The following is a 19,148-nucleotide window of genomic DNA, read 5'->3' as shown; positions in this document are numbered from 1 at the left end:
TCGTACGATACCGCGTTACCACTGCTCCTTATGGGAACGCAGTCACGGCGCGTCTCGAACACGCGCGCTGTGGAACTCGAAGACTGCAAATGGACACTGTTAGAAAATTCTGTAAAACTACGGGAAAAGCTGAACGGCTCCCGTCCCGCACGTCGGCGTAATCGCCAAAGTGTAGTTTCGGTTTCGAAACGGGAACTGCTGCGCAATTCAGAAATGTGCAACTAAAGTGCGAAAGACTTGGTACATTCGTGCTATTATGCTCAGCGCTACACAGAGCGATTTCACGCTTATTATAAGCGTCACGCACTGTCAGGCTGTTCGTAAGCGCAAATAGCGTCTTTTATTCTTCGAAACATGATTGTCTTGCGGAGTGATACCACCCCTGGAGCCGCAGCACACAGCGCGGAGTGCCACAAAACGCGGCTGCTGATGCCACTAATGGCGCGTGAACAGCACGTCGTTTGACGGCGACTGCAGCTGTGTGCCAAACAAGACAGCATTTCTTGGCCGGACAAAGCAAGTGCTGCTCGTTTTCAAGGTATGTATACATTCAGCTTTTATCAGCGCTGCGATTATCAAGACAGCACTGTCAGTTGTCGCGGCGAACAACTCACTGTAGGGATCGGCAGCTGCAACGAGAGGAGAAAAAGAAACCATCCGAACGAGTTAGCGCGTACTGTCGCGTGAAATGCAAAGAAAACATATATGCATGCCCCAAAATGGCCCTCGCATCGGCGTATCAGTAAACCTGGCCAGCTCGAAATACAGCATGATCGAGTATCGTGGCTCGTTACCGTATACATGCGAAGCGCGGGCGCACATGGTTTCGATTCGCCGTATTGAAGTGACAAGGTGATGGGCACATGCTATACATACCGTTATTACATTTTTTTTTTGCGCCTGGGAGGTAATCCGCTCCTTATCCTGTCTTCGACAGATGAGGCAGCTATAGGACAACATGTACGCATTTTTATTTGTCTGCATAATTTCGTGAATCTATATACAAGTGAAACCATGTGACAAGTGAATCTCTTAGAATTGAACATGTCATTAAGTGCCTGCAATAGCTGAATCGAATTCATTATTTCAGTAATTAATTAATGTATTAATTAAGTGAAGGGCGATACTCGTCTCCAAGCAAATTGAAACAATTAAATTGAAATATTCTGCCGAATTCACTGAGCCGATTTTTCATGTTTGAGCATTATTTTTATTGTTCTTGATACTAATTATACATTGTTTTGCCATTGTGGTGTTGTTGGTTGCTGCTGTTGCGCCTGTTTCTAAACATATTGAACCAATTATGATACTGCGGCTTGCATTGTTTTGTTTCTCACCCTAATATCTTTTGTACAAGACATATTTTTTATAGCAATGTGTAATGTGTATTTCCTTTGCCCCGTAAACCTGTATAATGATGTTGCAATATTTTAATATATACGTGCATTTATTTTTCCTGGAAAAACCTGCAGTTCAGCATTGTTCTTATGTATCACTTTGCAACCGCTCACTCCCCTCTCTTACTGCCTCTGCATGGGCCATGAGAGAACTTGAGTAAATTATAATAGCTAATGCAGATTTGAACTGAATAGGTTAATTTGGTTGTATTTCATTAATTAAAATGAATGATAAGGGTTGCCATTTTTGTAATACTGGTATATTTCCACTTCTGAATTTCCAAGTGTTCAATTGTTTTGTGTTTGGCACAATAAATGTTCAAGTTCTGACGCGGCTTCTACCACCGTTCTCGCCAGCACCAGGAAAATTTAATGAGCATAACATTTGAATTTTGTGTATTGGACCAAAGTTGTCATTTTAGTAGGTCTGCTATACATGTTCAAAGCAAGTGGTCATCAGTTTATTTTAGCATCTAGCGAAACCACCCAAACATACCCCCTTTATATGCCCTGAGGCAGTAACATTGTTTAAAAAAAAAGATGTGTGCATGTAATATAGCTCATCTAAATTTTATGCAGCTGACTACATGGGTCATTTCATGCCAAACGCACCAATGTTTGCTCATAACCCTCTTTGATTTTGGTCCAAAAATTTGTCTTTTTATTGAACTCACAAAAGAAATTTCTCTTAATATCGAATGAGAAAAAATTTTTCTCATCATCTGACAGCCCTTTGAATTTTCCAGACTAGTGCAAAAGTAGGTCTCCGTACAAAATTCATGATAAAATGTTTATTTTCTTTTTGGCCTCCAAAGTTTTTTTGGACAACTTATATGAGTTGTATTTTTTATCATGTGTCAAGACAATGCCTGCACAAGGTTTTTGTTTTTTGTAGTTTGTTTTTTAGCTCAAAATGCTTCATTTCGGAACTTTTTTTAAAAAGTCCACACGACATTTATGAGCTATATAAAACTTTTCATTGCCTCGCCAAAACATGCACTACATGGATAAATTGTTTACACTAAAATTAAACTGAATAACTTTCAGGAAAAAAGTTCCAAAGTTGCGAAAAAGTGCATTGTGCTGTGTATCCAGACAAAAATATGCTGTAGTGCTCAATGCAACGGTGCAAAATCAATTCCTCAATCAATCATCGATGCAAAGTGCTGAAAACACACAGTGAACAGGTGGTCTGTGAGATTATTGGGGCAGCTAGGATTATTCAGACTACGAGAACAATGCGTCAGCACACCGTCCCTACTGCTAACAAAAAAAGAACTTGAGCTGTCAAACGTGCACTGATTTTCACGACTGTGCAGGAGTGCGTGTGCCACACAGTGTGCAAGCCACGTGTCCTTGGAACATGTGGCGACTTTATGGAAGGGTATATGAAGTTCTGTATTTCTCAAAACAAACATTGCAAGTCAGCGCTTGTTGTGTCACCTTCTCATCTCGTGCACCCGTCTGTGTTCTGCACTGTTACTTGGGAGATGCTTTGGTGTGCTGTTTTTATAAAAGCCATGCTCTGCGAGGTGCGAGGACGGAATCTGGTGGCTCGAGGGGGCATCCACAAATGCGAATATGATCGCCTCGGGCGACCAGAGTCTTACCTTACGAAGGCCACATCACGACACCTTATCAGCTTCTCACATGAGCAGATGCTGCACAAAGGAGACCCTCTGGGTTCCGGAAAGTGCAGTTCAGAAAAAAAAAGTCCAACTTGATCACAAGTTTGGAATGGCTGGCTGTTCTGGTTAAAGGTATATGTGCATTGCACTGTTTTAAACATGCATCTCTCAGTACTGTTCTTGTTTAACTCTTATCATTCTCAGAAACAGAGGGCATAGTGTACTTGATCCCCTTGAATTGTGGCTATGTTTACAATGGTAAAACTGGCAGGTGTGCCAATGAGAGGTTAAAAAAGCGCCATTATGATGTGAACAAAGCTGTGAGGGAGAATTTGATGATTCACTGTCGTGATTACGATCATTTGCCAGATCCTGAGAGCTGTGTGCTGGAATTCATGCGCTGTATTGTGCTAGACAGACACAGAGAAAAGTTGATGTTTGAGATAACCAAGGCTACGAAAATTTTAAAATAACCACAATCATTGTGGTAGCGCACCTTTTGTGTCACTCACACTCACTAAGAAAGAGTTCGTGTGGTTAAATGCCCCATAATCAATTTTTGTTTTGTTTTCAACGCGTCCAGTGTGAATATGTAAGGCATACCTTGTTCATTGTTTTTTTTTGGGGGGGGGCGCAATGTATATATTTGACATGGTTTGCAGTAAACCTTCTTGAAAGACAGCGTTTGTGCCATCGTATTGTTTCGTCGTCCTTGTCTGTGCTATATTGTCATGATTATTTGACCTCCAGCTACCAAATTAAAAATGACATATTTGATGCCACCAACACACTGAAATGGTGATTTCGGGGCAAAATGCGGCAGAACCGCATATCCAATGGCCACCATTTTGCTCTTGTTTGAAAACTGCCGCTCTTCCCTACATTTAAGTATTACTTAGTATGGGGAAGTTCTCTAGGAATATCTGCATTCTGCCATTTTCTGCGGCCTCTACAAGGGCCTCTAGAGTGCCTGGCATGCGCATCTCAAATGCAGTTTTTTCCACTTCGTGTTTTTGCCAACTTGATTACCCTTACAGATGTTTTCATTATGCTTTTGTGGTGCAATTTCAATTAAACTTACACTGTCGAGATCAGAAAGAACTGAACCATGGAGCTATGCTATATTTTTGTAGCTCGGTCGAACATATCAAATTTTAATGTCACCTAATTATATTTCGTAATTATGATGCTTTAACAAAATTGAACATTTCTGTATGATGTTGTACCTCAATAACAATACAAATAGCATAGCTTTGCATGGTTGAGGGAAAGTGTCTGAACAACCTGTAATAAATTACGTAATTAGGCTTCAGTTATTTTTCCATAATATGAAAACCGATTTAGATGTTCTGAAACTAATTACATGTTCGAAAATAGAAGGAAGTATTACATATCCACAGCTAATTTCTTTACGTTATATCTTGTAATAAACATTTTCATTTTTAAGATCCACATCTTCCCTTTAGCCTCGAGATCGTTAACCAGCCTGCTAGACCGTATGGATCCTTGCTTTAAAAATTCACATTCTAAAATTTCCTTTTTTGTTCTAGGTATTTCTTGAAGACAGCACAGAAGTTGATGAGGAAAGCTTTAAGTACATGCAAGAAAACTTTGGTGGCAATTTGGGCTGCACATTCATACTTGGCTCCAGTGCTTTCACTTCAGATCGTTTCAATGCAGGTATGATGCTTTCAGTGCATGCAACACTCTGTCGCTATTCATAAGCACATGCACCACCTATCTTCTGGCCAAGGTAAATTTCAAGCCCTGGTACTCAGAGGATTCACAGATGAGGCTGACAACATAACATTTCTCGAGTGTGCATTGAAGTGTGTTGTTACACATTGCTTTGCATTCATTAGGCTGGTATGGCTTGTGATCCCGAAGCTGCACATGGGCTAAGAGAGATTTCTTAGTGCAGGGCTCCGAAATAATTTCAACCATCTGGGATTCTTTAATATACAGGCACTGGCATCGCACAGAATGCGCACCTTTTGCATCAGTAGAGTTATGCGGCTCTATGGGTCTGACCTGACTAATATGCATTCTTATTATACCCTGATGTACACAAACGGCAGGCATGTTAATTATGAAGTAATTTAGATTTGCTATCAGTATATGTGATAACTTGAAGCAAGCATTAGCCTGAGCATCAAGTTTATTCTAGGCTAACGATGGGGTCAAGTGATCAACAGCATCTGTTTAGAGTGGTGGACTGTAGTGGTTTAACTGTATTTACCAAACTATGTGCACAAACAGTTCTGCTTTAATAAATTTTTTCTCATGACTGGTAAATCTTGAAGCAAGCAAACTGCATGCCAAGGATGCATTGTATTGTTGTCTGCATTGTTGTAGCCACTACACCTAGTTATATTGAGTGAGAAGATCCGTGAGTTTTGATTAAGAGCCCTGCTACTGCACTATGACACCAGAGCTCCGATGTGATGGTTGTACAGTCATTGACAAAAGTTTGCAGGATGCAGATTGGCCGAAAAAAAAATAGCATTACCTCGCTAGAAAGTCGGCTATTCATTCCAGCAAATGGAGCACGCATATGTCATCATGCGTGTGTACTTTTCATTGCCGTGCTTTGCCTGGCTACACAGGAATACATTTATTGCCACGAATCTGCAACACACAGGCTTTTGTGTATGACTGTACATGTGAACAAGCTGTGTAAGAAAACCAGAAAAATTATAACATAGTGCTATAGTTGCTATACTTTTCTCTGGACCAAGACGTCTCTCAGAGAAAAAATTAAAGGTGAAAAAAGGAAAGGCACTAGAGTTTGGCATACTGTCATCCCAAGCTTGATTGTATCCTTTTCTATTTCGAAGAAAGGAAAGTGCTACAGAAATGAGTGGAAAGCAGGTTGAGTGTAATGAGAAATGCCAGTGTAGTCATAATCTGAAAAGAGAGCTGGAGCAATTTCTGCCAAGCAAAACTTGTACTATCACAATATTATTTTGGTGTGGCTGCTGTTATTAGCTTTTTTCAAATGACTGCACCTGCTTGACATAAGGCCAGAGTAAATTAAGCAAAGGCAGCTACAAAAAGCAAAGCTGCATCCTGCTCATATAATTGACTTCTGCTGCCCCTATGTTGGACACAGCAAACCACATGTCCTTGCTAAAGCAGCTCATTGTAATTATTTAAAGGCGCCCAAAACACACACAAGAGAAGATAATGGGACGGAGTGCCACTCACAACTCTGTGAGTGGTCAAAGGTCAACGAGTTCAAAGGTTTGATTCCTGGCCATTGCAGCCAAATTTAAAAAGGGTAAAATAGAAAACCGCCAGTACACTGTGTGATGCCAGTACACATTAAAGTTCCCTAGGTGGTCAAATCATCTGAAGCTCCCCACCACAACATTTCTCATAAAGCATGGTCAATGACCTAGGCAGGCAAAGTAGAGCAGTGCATCTAAAAATAATATGCAGAAATGTGGTTAAGATTGGAGCTGTAAGGAATGCACCTACTTTGGACAGTTAGTGACTGCAGACCTGGATTATGAGAGTAAAATAACTAGGAGAATAAGAATGGGGTGGAGTGCACTTGGCAGGTACTCTCAGGTGATGAATGGCAGTTTACAAGCATTTCTGAGGGAAGTAACAGCCATATCTGTACTCTCCTATGGGGCAGAAGTGTGGAGGCTAACAAGTTCGGTGAACTTAAATTCAGGGCAATTCAGTAAGCTATGGAAAAGAAACTGATAGCTGTAACATTCGGTGACAGAATGAAACAGGTGGTATTTGCCTACAACTGCTAAATAATTTATAACTGAATTTTTTCTCTAATGTATTTCGGTTTCATTGACCGAACGAAGACTCTGACGTCAAGTGAGAAATCATTTTTGTCATTTCAGGGGTTGGAAGAAGCTGGATTAAATGTCGTAGTGAATTAAATCTACATATCTGCTGATTATGTTAGCTTTTCTAGTTGATCACGTGACCAAAACATCAACTTGATGTCACAGTCATCGTTTGGTCGATGAAGCCGAAACAGCATGGGAGAAGAAATTCAATTATAAATTATTTAGCTGTTGTAGGTTTAGTACCATCTGGTAATCCATGTATTCCATGTCTGATGCATCATTTGAAAAAAGAAAACACGTAATAAAATTAGTTGTCTATAGTCCTTAAAGGGTAGTGCTACAAGGGCTAGCATAACAGGAGACGAAGTCAGGAAGGCAGATGAAATTAGAAAGTTTTGAGGGTTAAAGTGGCCGCAGATGGCACAAGACAGGGTTAATTGGAGGGATATGGAAGAGGTTTTTGTCCTGCAGTGGACATAGACTGATGGTGATGATGATGATACATCACGCTGGACTATCCGACTTGATCAAAAATATGGGGCAGAGGTTTAAATGATTCTAAATGCTGTGCAATAAATTCCATCTTGCAATTTGTTTGGCTGCTGTAGGTACTGGTATTGTTGCCACTCAACTCCTTTGCCAAGTCTGATTTCATTTGAATTTACAGAGGAGCCTTTAACGTCGTCCCCCCAGCCATCACTGGAAGCTTTTCAGTCATTGACGATTCCATAGAACTCCCTGTCTCATGAAACTCTAACAGCCCTGAGTGCACCAAATCCACTTGACCGAAGTCAATATCAAGAAGTAGTAAGACTAATAGCAACAGCAATGTGCAAAGCGGCCTCAAGGCCAACTGCAAAGCAAATCCGGTCAGTGGCCAATCGTGTCGGCCAGAAATATTCGTCAGCACTCTGTGACGCACTGTCCACCTCTTCAGGGGGTAAAACGTTTCATGGACTTGCTTACAAAATTAAGTGCCGAATTGAAAACGCAAGGCGCGGATGTAAGCGCCTTTCTGAGGAATTGTGCGGAGGGCCTCTGAAGAGGGCAACAGCAAGGACAACTTATGGCTGCACAGAATGGCAGCCACCAGTCACTGCCATAGACTTCAATGATTGTGAGGAAGCAAAAAAAAATGCTTCTTGCTGAAAGCTCTAGAGGAGCAAAACATTCCTCTGCAAGAAGAACTCTTGATGCGTGCTTATGCAGCAATTCGAGCGACCATCAACACTAAGGGCAAGCGAGCTTGTGATGTACAGAAAGAGTGGCCCTTGCTGTTCACGCAACGGCACTTCCTGGCCCATATTAGAAGGCATGTATGCAACTGTATTTGCAAGCTGCATGTCAGTAAATTGAAGTGTTGTTTGAGGTTTCAGGAAAAGTAACTGTTGCTGAGTGTGTGTTAAAGTAATGCTGGATGCCGAATGTGCAGGGTAAGCCACGTATTGGATTAGGGCACTTCTACTACCAGATGCAATGTCAAAGAATAACTTCCAACAATTAGTGCAATAACTGTTTAAGTAATAAGGAATCCATAAATTACAGGCTGTGAGCATTCATTATCATGTCTGAAAAGTGAACAAAATTAAAAAATTGGGTTAAAATTTTACTTAATTTGAAACTCGGTGCAACAGTAGTTAATATAGTCGGGAGTAGACTGCACCTATGGGTAACGGAGTGGATTCCAAGAGAAGACAAGCATAGCAGGGGGCGCAGAAAGTTAGGTGGGCGGATGAGAAGTTTGCCGGGTACGGTGGTCACAGTTGACAAAGGACAAGGTTAAATGTAGAGACATGGGAGAGGCCTTTGCCCTGCAGTGGGTGTAGTCAGGCTGATGATGATGATGACTGCACCTGGTGCAGTTGCCTTTGTAAGTCTGTCGTGCTGCCTTCTGAGAGCCTTACCTTGCAGTACAAGATCAACAATTTTTGCAGTCCATTTATTCTTGTTGTTGATAGTATGTCGCAGTAGGCATGAGGTATTAGTGTGGTCATGCATATAAATGTATACCAGATATTTCAGGGAAGCCCGCATGTTAACTAGTTAGGTGCATAACTAAGTTCTGATAAAACTGTCACAGTTAGCACCTGGTTGCAATTAGAGATTTCTAGCTGGTCATTACTGAGAGCCATGTCAATTTTTAGAATTTTGAAACACGATTACCTTTGGCGCTGTGACATGGAAAGTTTGGCTATTTCGAATGTATAGTTACGTGCACAAGAGGGATTGGTTTGTCTGCATGCATTTCAAAAGTGCTTGTATCTTGGCATGATCTAGCTAAAATTTTCTGGGCCACAGCATCTAGAGTAATCGTGTTTTCGAAATTCAAACACTGATATGGCTCTTACTAATGACCGGCTACAATTTTTAATTACTGCCAGTTGCCTGACTGCGATAGTTATGAATTTAATTATCAGAAATTATTTAACCAACTTACTAGCAGACTTTATTCACCTGTTTGCATTTCCCGCTTACACTGGTATTATTCTGCCGCAGAAAGTCTTCATAACTCAAAAAGCCGATTTTTAAAAATTAGTGGCAGGCTTCCCTGAAACACATTGCATATGACCATCAATTTCGCACCAAGATGGCAGGGCCAAAAAATGAAGGGGTAATGCATGACACAAAGAAGAGAGGGCATACCCTGTAGATGTTGATAAATTGGTCAGCACTGGATCGTTAGGTTGAAAAGGGTGAATGTATTGTGCAAGCACACAAATGACCTTTCACTCACTGTTATGGTTGTTTTCAGCAATGTCAAGAAGGCTTTACAGCTAAACATCATTTTTTTTTAGGCTAACGGACACGCAGCTAGAAGGATTATTTGTCAATCAAGAAATTGCAGACCTCGAGGTCTTGTATGCATTCCTGCGGCACAGCCTGAAGGGAGACGAGGCACTTCAATGGCTCCTTATGACAGACAGGGCAGGACATGGGCCGTCCAAAAGCTCTGCTCAGTGGGGTGTTCCCATTGCTGTGCATTTTCTTCAAGGAAAAGACAGAGTTCCTATTTAGTGTTTTTTAGGTGAGATTATTGCGGGGATGGATATTTGGTAGCCTCTCAGCATTAACATAATTTCTGCTTTATGACCGTAGATGAAACTTTCACATATCTCTGTAAAATTCTAGAGCACTTGCTCCATCATTTGAGTTCACAGAAATTGTAGCCAGTGGCAACGAAAAATTAACAATTAACATGCGTCATTGTTCCAGTAGAATTTTATGGGCACCACCTCAAAGTTTACCGAAGTGCAAAAAGCTGTGAACTTTCCTTTTTGTAGTCCTGCTGCTGCAATTAGCCAGGTGTTCATTATTCCTGTGATTCTTCAGCACACTTGTTACCTGTGTGCCCTTGTGTTGAACATGCAGTTTCCTTATATTCATCTGCTTATGATAATGGCTTCTTACCTCCACAGACGTCACCCTGTGTTTCTGAACTGATTAGTGACCTGCCTCCTACACCAATGGTGGTTGTACTTGGTAAGATTTTAATAATTTTCTGAATGCTTTGAGCAGAGTATAACCTTCTAAAAAGCATGGAAGTATGAAACCTCATTGATCACAAAGAATTAGAGCGTGGTAACGAAGGAGGTTGTTGTGAATTACCCTGTATGTCAGACTCAATGCAGCTTCAAGAATTCGATGAGGCATGCCAAGCAAGCTAAATTAACCATCCGCATGCCACAGTCTTCTCTTTGAGATTGTACCTGGCAGCGTAACCCGCTGCTAGAACCTTGTTAGTTTAGCTATAAAATTCAGGTTTGTGGCCTATAATATTAACTTGAGAATATCGCATGCATTGCCATTCATCCATCTGCTCTTGTCCGTTGCTTTATAAATACCTTCAGTGTCTAGCATTTGCATCTACATAGAGGTGCCGTCATATTTTTTTTGTGAGCTGTGCTGACATGACCAGCTATGTGAGAAAGATTTGTATGCCTCATGTTCATATTATCATGCTAAAAATTATTCTTCTGAGCTGTAGCATTAAAAAAACGAATTGCTCCACAATTGCTAATATTTAATCCGAACTCAGTTTTTGATGCAGTCGTTGATAATTTTCTTTTCAGGCACAAGCATCTTTGACTGTGATTGTACGTGCATTGTGACACTCGACGGAGCAAAGTGCTTTGAAGGACTGAGCTTTCTGGCCGCCGTGGAGACCCTGTATGCTGCGTACTTTTGTCTCAACATGAAATACAATCAAGAAGTACAAGCCACATTGGAATTCATTCAGAGGTAACCACATAAATTTTTCTCTTGTGTATAGACAAGTTTTTATCATATCTATCTCTTTATGACTGTTGCAGTATATACTCAGTAAGACGTGAGGAAAAAAATAGCATGTAAACTGCATATGCCTGGCATCCCTCCTGCAGCATCTCGACATTGTTCCGATTCACTGTGCACGTGCATTTTGTGCATAGTTTGACAACCTTAATAACATGAACTGATGGGCGAGTTGGTCTAACACTATGGTGAAACAGTGCAGTGGCACACGGACAAAAAAAGAAAGTAACTACTAATCTTCACTAGGTGGCTGGATGGCACATTCTCTCATATGAGCTGAGCATACGTGAAGCCACTGGAAGTTGGATGGCTTGTGTCAGAAGACGGAAGGCTGCTGTGCTTTTCAGTGAATGCAACCACAGCTTTCATCCTTTCGTACATAGTTTTTATGCCACTCTCTGGTGGCAACTGCTGTTGTATCACAGAAATAAGAAATATGAACACGAGAAATATGAGCATCGCTTGTCATACCTTCCAGTTTCAGGGAAATCCAGGAAAATATCCATGCAAATGCTGCGGTAAAGAGGTGCTTGCATAGCACTCTGCGTTCTTTTCTTCAGAGTGCAATGGAGTACTAGTAGAATGACAATGAGGCTAAGGTCATCTTATAACTGAATTTTCGCATAGCAGAGAATAGGCGAACCATGACAGAAACCAGGGCACCCGTCCTTTGAACAGCCGCTCGATTTTAAATACTTCAAATATACAGCGCTAGAAGTTGCAAACAGCCGATGTCTCCTGACATCGATGGTGGATGAAGATGTTCATTGCTTTAAGCGTTCATTAAACTACCGGACATGCCTATAGCACAGCCAAGTTTATCTAGCGGCACCTACCTGAAGCACGCAAAATAGTTTTTGGGCTAGTCATGAGCTAAAGGAACGACTTGTGAGAACGATGAATATTTACGGCAGCATGTGCCATTTTAGATATGTGCAGCGCGAGAGAAATGGCCAACAGGAGAGAGTGGTAGAGGACATGCGCTGCTTTAAGCCAACTGCACCAAGCCCCATGAATAAAAGCCCATTCAGGCATAGTACTTTATCTGCTACAATACAAAGCAGTACTTGATACCCTCTTGTACCAGGACACCACTGACGTCACATTGGGTAGTAGGTACATCCTCTGTCGGCTTCGCTCAAAAGAATACAACTTGGCAAAGTGGTTGGCTAGCTGCGGAAGTTTTCCACTTACTACATGACAATAAAAATCAGCGTTTGCAACCTGGTAACTGCAACATAATAAGCGGTATCACGCAAATTAGAACTTGAATACTAAGCAAAACTTCATGCTGGGCTTCGTGGTGCATATTATTAGACGGGTATTTTGTAGTGCAACAGGACAACACAGAGCCTAGGAGACAAGGCTCTAGATTGCCTGTAGCGCTGTCATGTCGTCGGCTCTCCTACTTGTTGTTCCGTTGCACTCTGAAGGCCCCTTCTTCCTGAAATGTCTTTCTCAAAAACTTTTCTAGTCTTCTTGCATAGTTGATTGTGCAACAACCACGCATTGTTGTGAAAAAAAGACAAAAGTGACGGAAAGACGAAATGTGTAATGAATGATGCGAAACGGAACCCCTCAGAACTTTGCTGATGTCCCATTCAGTGTACTGTGAAAGGCTGGCTTCTGGCACAAGCCCATTCACTTACAGTGACTTCATGCTCAGGCATCTTTTGCATCATTCAGCCCCTTAGTGGAGACCAGTGGATGTAACGCACTGATTTGCTAATGTACAGGAGTGCTACGCCCTTTCTTTGCTTTGTTTGCATGCCATTGCAATGTTTCACCATTGTGTTAAGACGACCTGCCAGGCAATGTGGTTTAATTACAGAATAATGTCAAGTTGGCTGCACCTTATTCGGAGTCTTTTCTGTAGCCCTACATCAACTTTTTGCAAAGAAAATGTGTGCAGGATTTTCATTTCGCATTTTCCAAGCTGTCATTTGCTGTGCTTGAGGTCACAATAAAATTTAAGAACGCGTTGCTTTCCATTTATGTTGAAAGAGTAATGTGGTGCATTGGAAATAACGTTCCATATTGCAATTTAATAACGTAAGTCGAAGTGCTACATCTAAGATGAAATTTCAGGCTCGTATCATCTACTTGAGACGTATATTCTGCTGGTGTGAATGCTACGGGATAGCCAACTCTTGAAGCTCCATAATAATGTCTAAATGTTCAGTATAATATTGAAGTGCGTACTTTTGTAATATGCATCTCTATGTTTAGCTATCAGATTACATGATTTTTGCTACCATTTTCAGGATGAAATGCATAAAGACAATGGACTGGTAAAACAAACTGAAGTTTATGTAGGAAGGTGTAATGGGCAAATGCCTTGACTTCGGTACTAAAAATCTATACCCTCTATAGGTGTCTTGTTTGCGATGAATGCTTCTTCTATTAACTAAAAGAATAAGGAAACAGCCACTCACCTAACTGCACTTGAGCACCCTGCTTATGATTAACGTCATCGTTAGCTAGATTTTCAAGCTCATCACAAGTGTTCGGAGGTACATTTCGCTGTCAGTCTGGATGCTTAACTGTCTGTAATCATCCTCAAGATGTCTTTTCTGTTCTTTGAAACAAGTATAACAGGACTTTCGTAAATGAAAGAAATGCTTCACAGTTGTGATTTTTTCTGTAAGAATCAAACATCTGTCATTTCCTTATGTTGGTGTCTCATGTTCAAGGAACATGGCAAAGAAAGGAAAAGTAAATGTGTGGGAATGTGTGCCCCAGCATAGGTATCACAGGCTTATTCCAATAATTAAAGTGACAAAAAAATACCAAAGGTACCAAAGGCCAATAATATACCAAATCAAAAAATATACCAAAAGCCAAAAAAAAGCCGAAGGTAAAAAACCCTGTCCACTGTGTTTTTGTATGCTAATTGAAAATATGCCATTCAATTTCATTATGTTATGTAATACGTAAGATTTTGGAGAGAAATTGTAAGAAATTTTGCTGGAGGAATTTTGTTAAAAGGCATGCCATTCATTTGTAGTGATGTCAGGGAATGCAATAAGGGTAAAATTATCATCTTGCTTATCATAGAAATTAAGTTGTTGGTGTTTGAAGTTGCCACTTCAGAAACGGGAAGGCAAGCGTGTACATATTCTTGTTTTTAAAATGGCAACACAAGAACCTTATTACTCAAGTTTTATGATAGGCAGGATGATTTTACCTTTTGTTGATGTCAAGACAAAAATAATAGCATGCGTTTCAGCAAGTTTTCTGCAGCAAAATTTCTTAGTTTCTCTCCAAAATCTTACTTAACATATAAGTGCACAAGCACTAGATGTCTATAAAATTCAGTTGCATATTTGGAATCACCGCGTAGAAACACGTTCCATGGAATTTTCATAGTTGTGACTATGATTGGAAATTTTTTTTCTAAGACCAGCTTCCCTGCTTACATGGGTTGCATGTGACATCACAGATGCCATGATTGAGTCCAAGGCGTAGCTTCTGCAGTGCAGGTCAGAGCAGGCGGTAACACGTGGATTTAAAAATGCTCAGGTTTCCGCAGTGACTGTTTTCAAACATGGAGCTGCTATGACGGTGCAACACATGTACAGTGATTTATAACTAGGAATCAGTGATTATACTGCAGTTCACTCCTCACATGTCGAGGCTATTGTTCGGTTCATGAAGTATAAATAGCATCAAGAAAAAATATGATTATAAATAATTTAGCTGCAATAGGGAAATACTACAAGGTAATTCATATATACTAATGCCTAATACATGATTTGAAAAAAGAAAACATGCAAGCAATATTTTGGTATCTGCTGTTCTTGAATTCATGTTGGGCATGGCTTATGTAAGCCTGCAGTTTAGCAAGGCAGCTAGGAAAGAATATTTATTTTCATATTCTTACCGCCCTTGAGCCGGCCCTCCTCGAGAGATGAGTTGTAATTTAATGTGCTGTAGTTGCAAAGTAAGTCTTGGGAAAGGTGCTTGTTTTTTTCTATTCTCCACACCCAGCAAGAGTTGTGCTAAAAGACGGCATGCACCCACGTGCGCTCAACCTGTCTGCTTATTGTGTATCGTGCTTTAGGGCAGTTCTTCATGGCCTTCCTGAAATCTTGAAGGCTAGCATTTATGTGACTATGGCTCAGTTAATAACTTTCTTAAGCTACATTAATCATTTGGCTCAGTATTAAAATCAGAGCTCAACTGCATTGGCTAGTCATGTGTAAGATCCCTAGTTTTTGAAAAAAAACCCGCTGATTTTAGCATTTCTGTGCAATGGTGGGCTAGCAGCCACATTATCTTTTTTGGACGATATTGTGTCTTCAGTAATCAGTACGATGACGTAACTATACGAATGCTATTGTTTGTCACGTGACTTATCATGAAGGGTACAACCTGGCAATGAAAAAAGTTCAGCTGATGTTTTGATATATTTGCTACCGTTCTGCTCATGCAAACTAGTACAAGTTTGCATGAGCTTGGGACAAGCTATAGTATTTCTGAAGCCACGACAAATCATCACTGATAAAAAGTCACTCTGAGCATTGCTGGACACTTGTAAATCAATATTGATGTCTCCAACAATAGCCTTGCCATCAGTTTGGGATAATTCCATTAAAATTGTCTAAATATTCAATGAAACAGGGTATTTTCCCTGCTGGTGGTCTGTAGACAAGTACCACAACTGCATCATTACATCTTAAAGTGATTATTTCATAAACGCTTTTAAGTGTAGAAAATTCCTGTAGCACTGGCAGCAATGCTCTCACTCACATTCTTGTATGAGGTTTACAGCACGGGCACCTGCCAAAAGCAGTACTACCATATATGCACAAATGCAGCACGAGTTTATTCTTAAAATCATATGCTTCAGAAATCACTTCACGTTATATTGGATCCAAGGTATGAATACAGAGCAATTTTTTTTCTAACTTTTTTACACCCATAGCGAGCTCACCCAACAGACTATTGAGCTGCGAGAGTAAGCCAACTTTTTGGTGGCCAGGAACGTGGAAAGGAAACCGTGCAGACTACTGAGAAAGAATAGAAGGCACTGAAAGAGCCTTGAGTAGTAGGGAAGGAAAAAAATTGCTAACAAGCACAGAACTGTGCCGCATGGACCATGAAGCAGTGACAAAAGGAAGCGATGGCATGCGAGCCGCTGCTGTAAGGCCACGGAGAATATTGCAGATTCTTCATATGGAATTCACAGAATTCAAAACTTTTTCTTAAAATTAGAAGCTTAGGCATGAGGCAGCAACAGCACTGTACTGCTGTGCAGCAACAGCACGCACAAGGCATATCTCTGGCACCAGAAATTTGCTGTGTAAAGCATGCTAAATCAGAATGCAGTGAGTAACTGCAGTATTGCTATTGCTGTTGCCTGCCTAATGCTGGAGGCATTTGCTTTCTTGGCATCACAGCATCTCTTCCTCCATGTTTTGTGATGCGTGGTTTTTCTTGAAAAGCTAGTATAACCATGTAAATGATGTTAACATGAACCCTTATTTCCACAGAAGTGGCGCGAAGAGCAAAGGCAGATCTACATTTAGACGCCCTATAATTCTGCACGTCTTAATTCGGATGATCTAGCTTCTTAATATGTCTTATTCTTTTCAGGCAACTAGTGGGCATGAACCCAGAGGAAGGGAGCCGGCAGTTGAACCGGAGGATCACCTCAGTCCACCCAAAAGTGCACAGTGCCCTTCAGCAGCTTGACAAATTAAAAAAAAAGTGGCAAGATTGCATGTCTCGGATTTAGTGTGTTTGTGAACTTTGAACTTTCATTTCAGATTTATTGCGTAGCTCAGATTACGAACTCTGATATCGGAAGTTAGATATTGGAAATTAGATTCGATTTTCAAGTACATGCATAATGTATATCATTTGATGTGTAGCTTGTTTTTGCTTTTTTTGTACCTTTTTGTGTTCATAATTAAAACTGTTTCAAACTAATTCACTTCTATGCAATTTTATCACTTCCTAGATTGTGTTTGAAGGAGGTGCAAAATACCACACGCAAGCTATTTACTTTCAAAGTGTGTTCATTTTGATACGTAATCTGTGTGCAGAAAAATTTGTTTGCATGCTACAAACATGACACATTTACCATGCATAGCATGCCTCTTACCTGAACGTGGGCCTGGCTCCGATCAGAAAATACAGGAGTGTAATATTGCGTATCATGTGCCATCAAGCATTAAACAGCATGTGCTCAGTCAGCTTTCAAAGATGAACATGGGCTGCTCATAAATGCTACGGGACATGCATATGTTAGCATCTTTGCAGTGGAGAGCATGAGAACAGAACGTGATATGTAGTCATATAACACAGATCCTGTCATGTTAACTTGGTTACAGCACGCATGCTATACATTGTTGTGATGGTTGGTGTTATGTTGACATAATAACAGCACATACACCGTGGCATACAGAACATTTGACATCATAACAGGGTGCGTAGCGTGTGTGTGCTAACCTTGTTGCCGCAAAATGCACCGCACCACTTTACCACGGGGTGTGTGCACAACGGAGTGGTGCAGCACATGTTGCGGCAAAAAGGTTAGCGGCCACATGTCCTGTATTTATGCGGGATTTTTTCTTACAGTGGAGGGTAACTCCGCTTCGAAACCCAACTTGTCCTAGAGGCTATTTGCTGAGAGGGTCTAGTTTGCAAAATACAGAGGCGCATACAGGGGTCACGGCCGTACAAAGTGAAAAAATGGGACGAGTGCTCCTAGCATTCATTTCCAATTTTGTCCAAGTCCGTGGTTTCAGCTCAGAGATCCGCATGACTGAGTCACCAGAAAGCGGCGAATAAAGAACTGTAGCGATTTGTCAACATTTATGGCTTTTACCTATGTCTCTATGTATTTGTTAATGCATCCGTTTAATTCATTTTATTCCCACGTGCTAGCGTGGTTAAGTCTCGGAGTAAGGAGTGTGTTTTACTGCCCACCTGTGAGGCGACAGTCTGAAAAATTGGATTTGGAGGGAAATGGCGCAGTATCTGTCTCACATATCCGCGGAACCCTGAACCGGACCGTAAGAGAAGGGATAAAGCAGGGACTAAGAATGAAGGAAGAAACGGGTGCCGTGGTGGAGGGCTCCTGAATAACTCGGACCATCTGGGGATCTCTAACGTGCACTGACATCGCACAGCATACGGGCGCCAATCTCAGAGTTTATGTCGAGTCGTTGCGGTGGCCATTGCTCCCGAAGGAGGCCCCCGATGCACGGTTCGCCGGTCACAACCGTAGCACTCGCTCGGCAAAGAGGAGCCGCCAAACTTTGACGTCTCCCTTTGTGCGAGGCGAAAAAAAAACTCAAGTCGGCGACGCTAGGCCAGGCTTAGCTCAGCCGGAATATCTGATACGCGTCTCGCTGACAATCTCCCGCGGGCGTTTGATGGTAATGTAAGATAATCGCAGACATCCATGTCCGAGGTTATACATTCCCTAAGGTATCCATGTTGTTGCGATTACAGGACGATACAGGAAAGTGCACGGGCCTGCCGACGGGCTCCAGCTATGCGTAACCAAGCAATGCCGCGTGCAAACAAAGGACAGTTCAGAGGTGTGAGAGGAACTACTGAAAGAAAAATGGTGCGCTCGATCAACTGCGACCATCGGAGCGACGGTGGTTCTGGTGGGGCGCTGTTTGTAGAGTCAGTTGTGTGGCGTTTGCAAGATAGCGACAGCACGCGTCACAGCGCTCATGTAAGAATGGTGCCGAGCGTGTCTTCGTGATTAGGCGTTAGGTGCCTTAGCCAGAGGACGTGGGAACAAAGCCTGACAACGACGGCCCCGTTTCGATGTATACGCGAAATTATTTAAAGAACCCTGTGTGTTCGAAGTTACTGCAGTACCCCCCTATACGATGGCCACGTTTGACTTGAACCTGCGTTTAATGCTGGCTATCAAATTCAGGCAAAGCGCCGAGTAGAATGGCAATGCAGTCGCCACGTTTCGCTTGATGAGCGCGAACGGCAAGTGTAGTTTAAATATTTAGCTTAAACGCTTGTCGGCACCTCGTGTTCGG

General features: G+C 41.5%; 1 protein-coding gene across 1 annotated transcript; it reads left to right on the top strand.

Annotated features, from left to right (window-relative positions):
• The first annotated feature begins 322 nt into the window (after window positions 1-322).
• On the top strand, window positions 323-17,073 carry LOC144115476 (uncharacterized). The gene is made up of 5 exons (XM_077649877.1): window positions 323-538; window positions 4,576-4,705; window positions 10,257-10,320; window positions 10,911-11,079; window positions 16,729-17,073. Exons 2-5 carry the CDS (start codon window positions 4,604-4,606, stop codon window positions 16,868-16,870), a joined length of 477 nt encoding a protein of 158 aa, XP_077506003.1. The 5' UTR covers window positions 323-538; window positions 4,576-4,603; the 3' UTR covers window positions 16,871-17,073.
• Window positions 17,074-19,148: the final 2,075 nt, after the last annotated feature.

This window comes from Amblyomma americanum, chromosome 1 (genome assembly GCF_052857255.1).
Source record: "Amblyomma americanum isolate KBUSLIRL-KWMA chromosome 1, ASM5285725v1, whole genome shotgun sequence".
Taxonomy (NCBI): Eukaryota; Metazoa; Arthropoda; class Arachnida; order Ixodida; family Ixodidae; genus Amblyomma; species Amblyomma americanum.
Note: the sequence above shows the minus strand (reverse complement) of the source record. Positions and strands in the feature narration are given on the sequence as shown.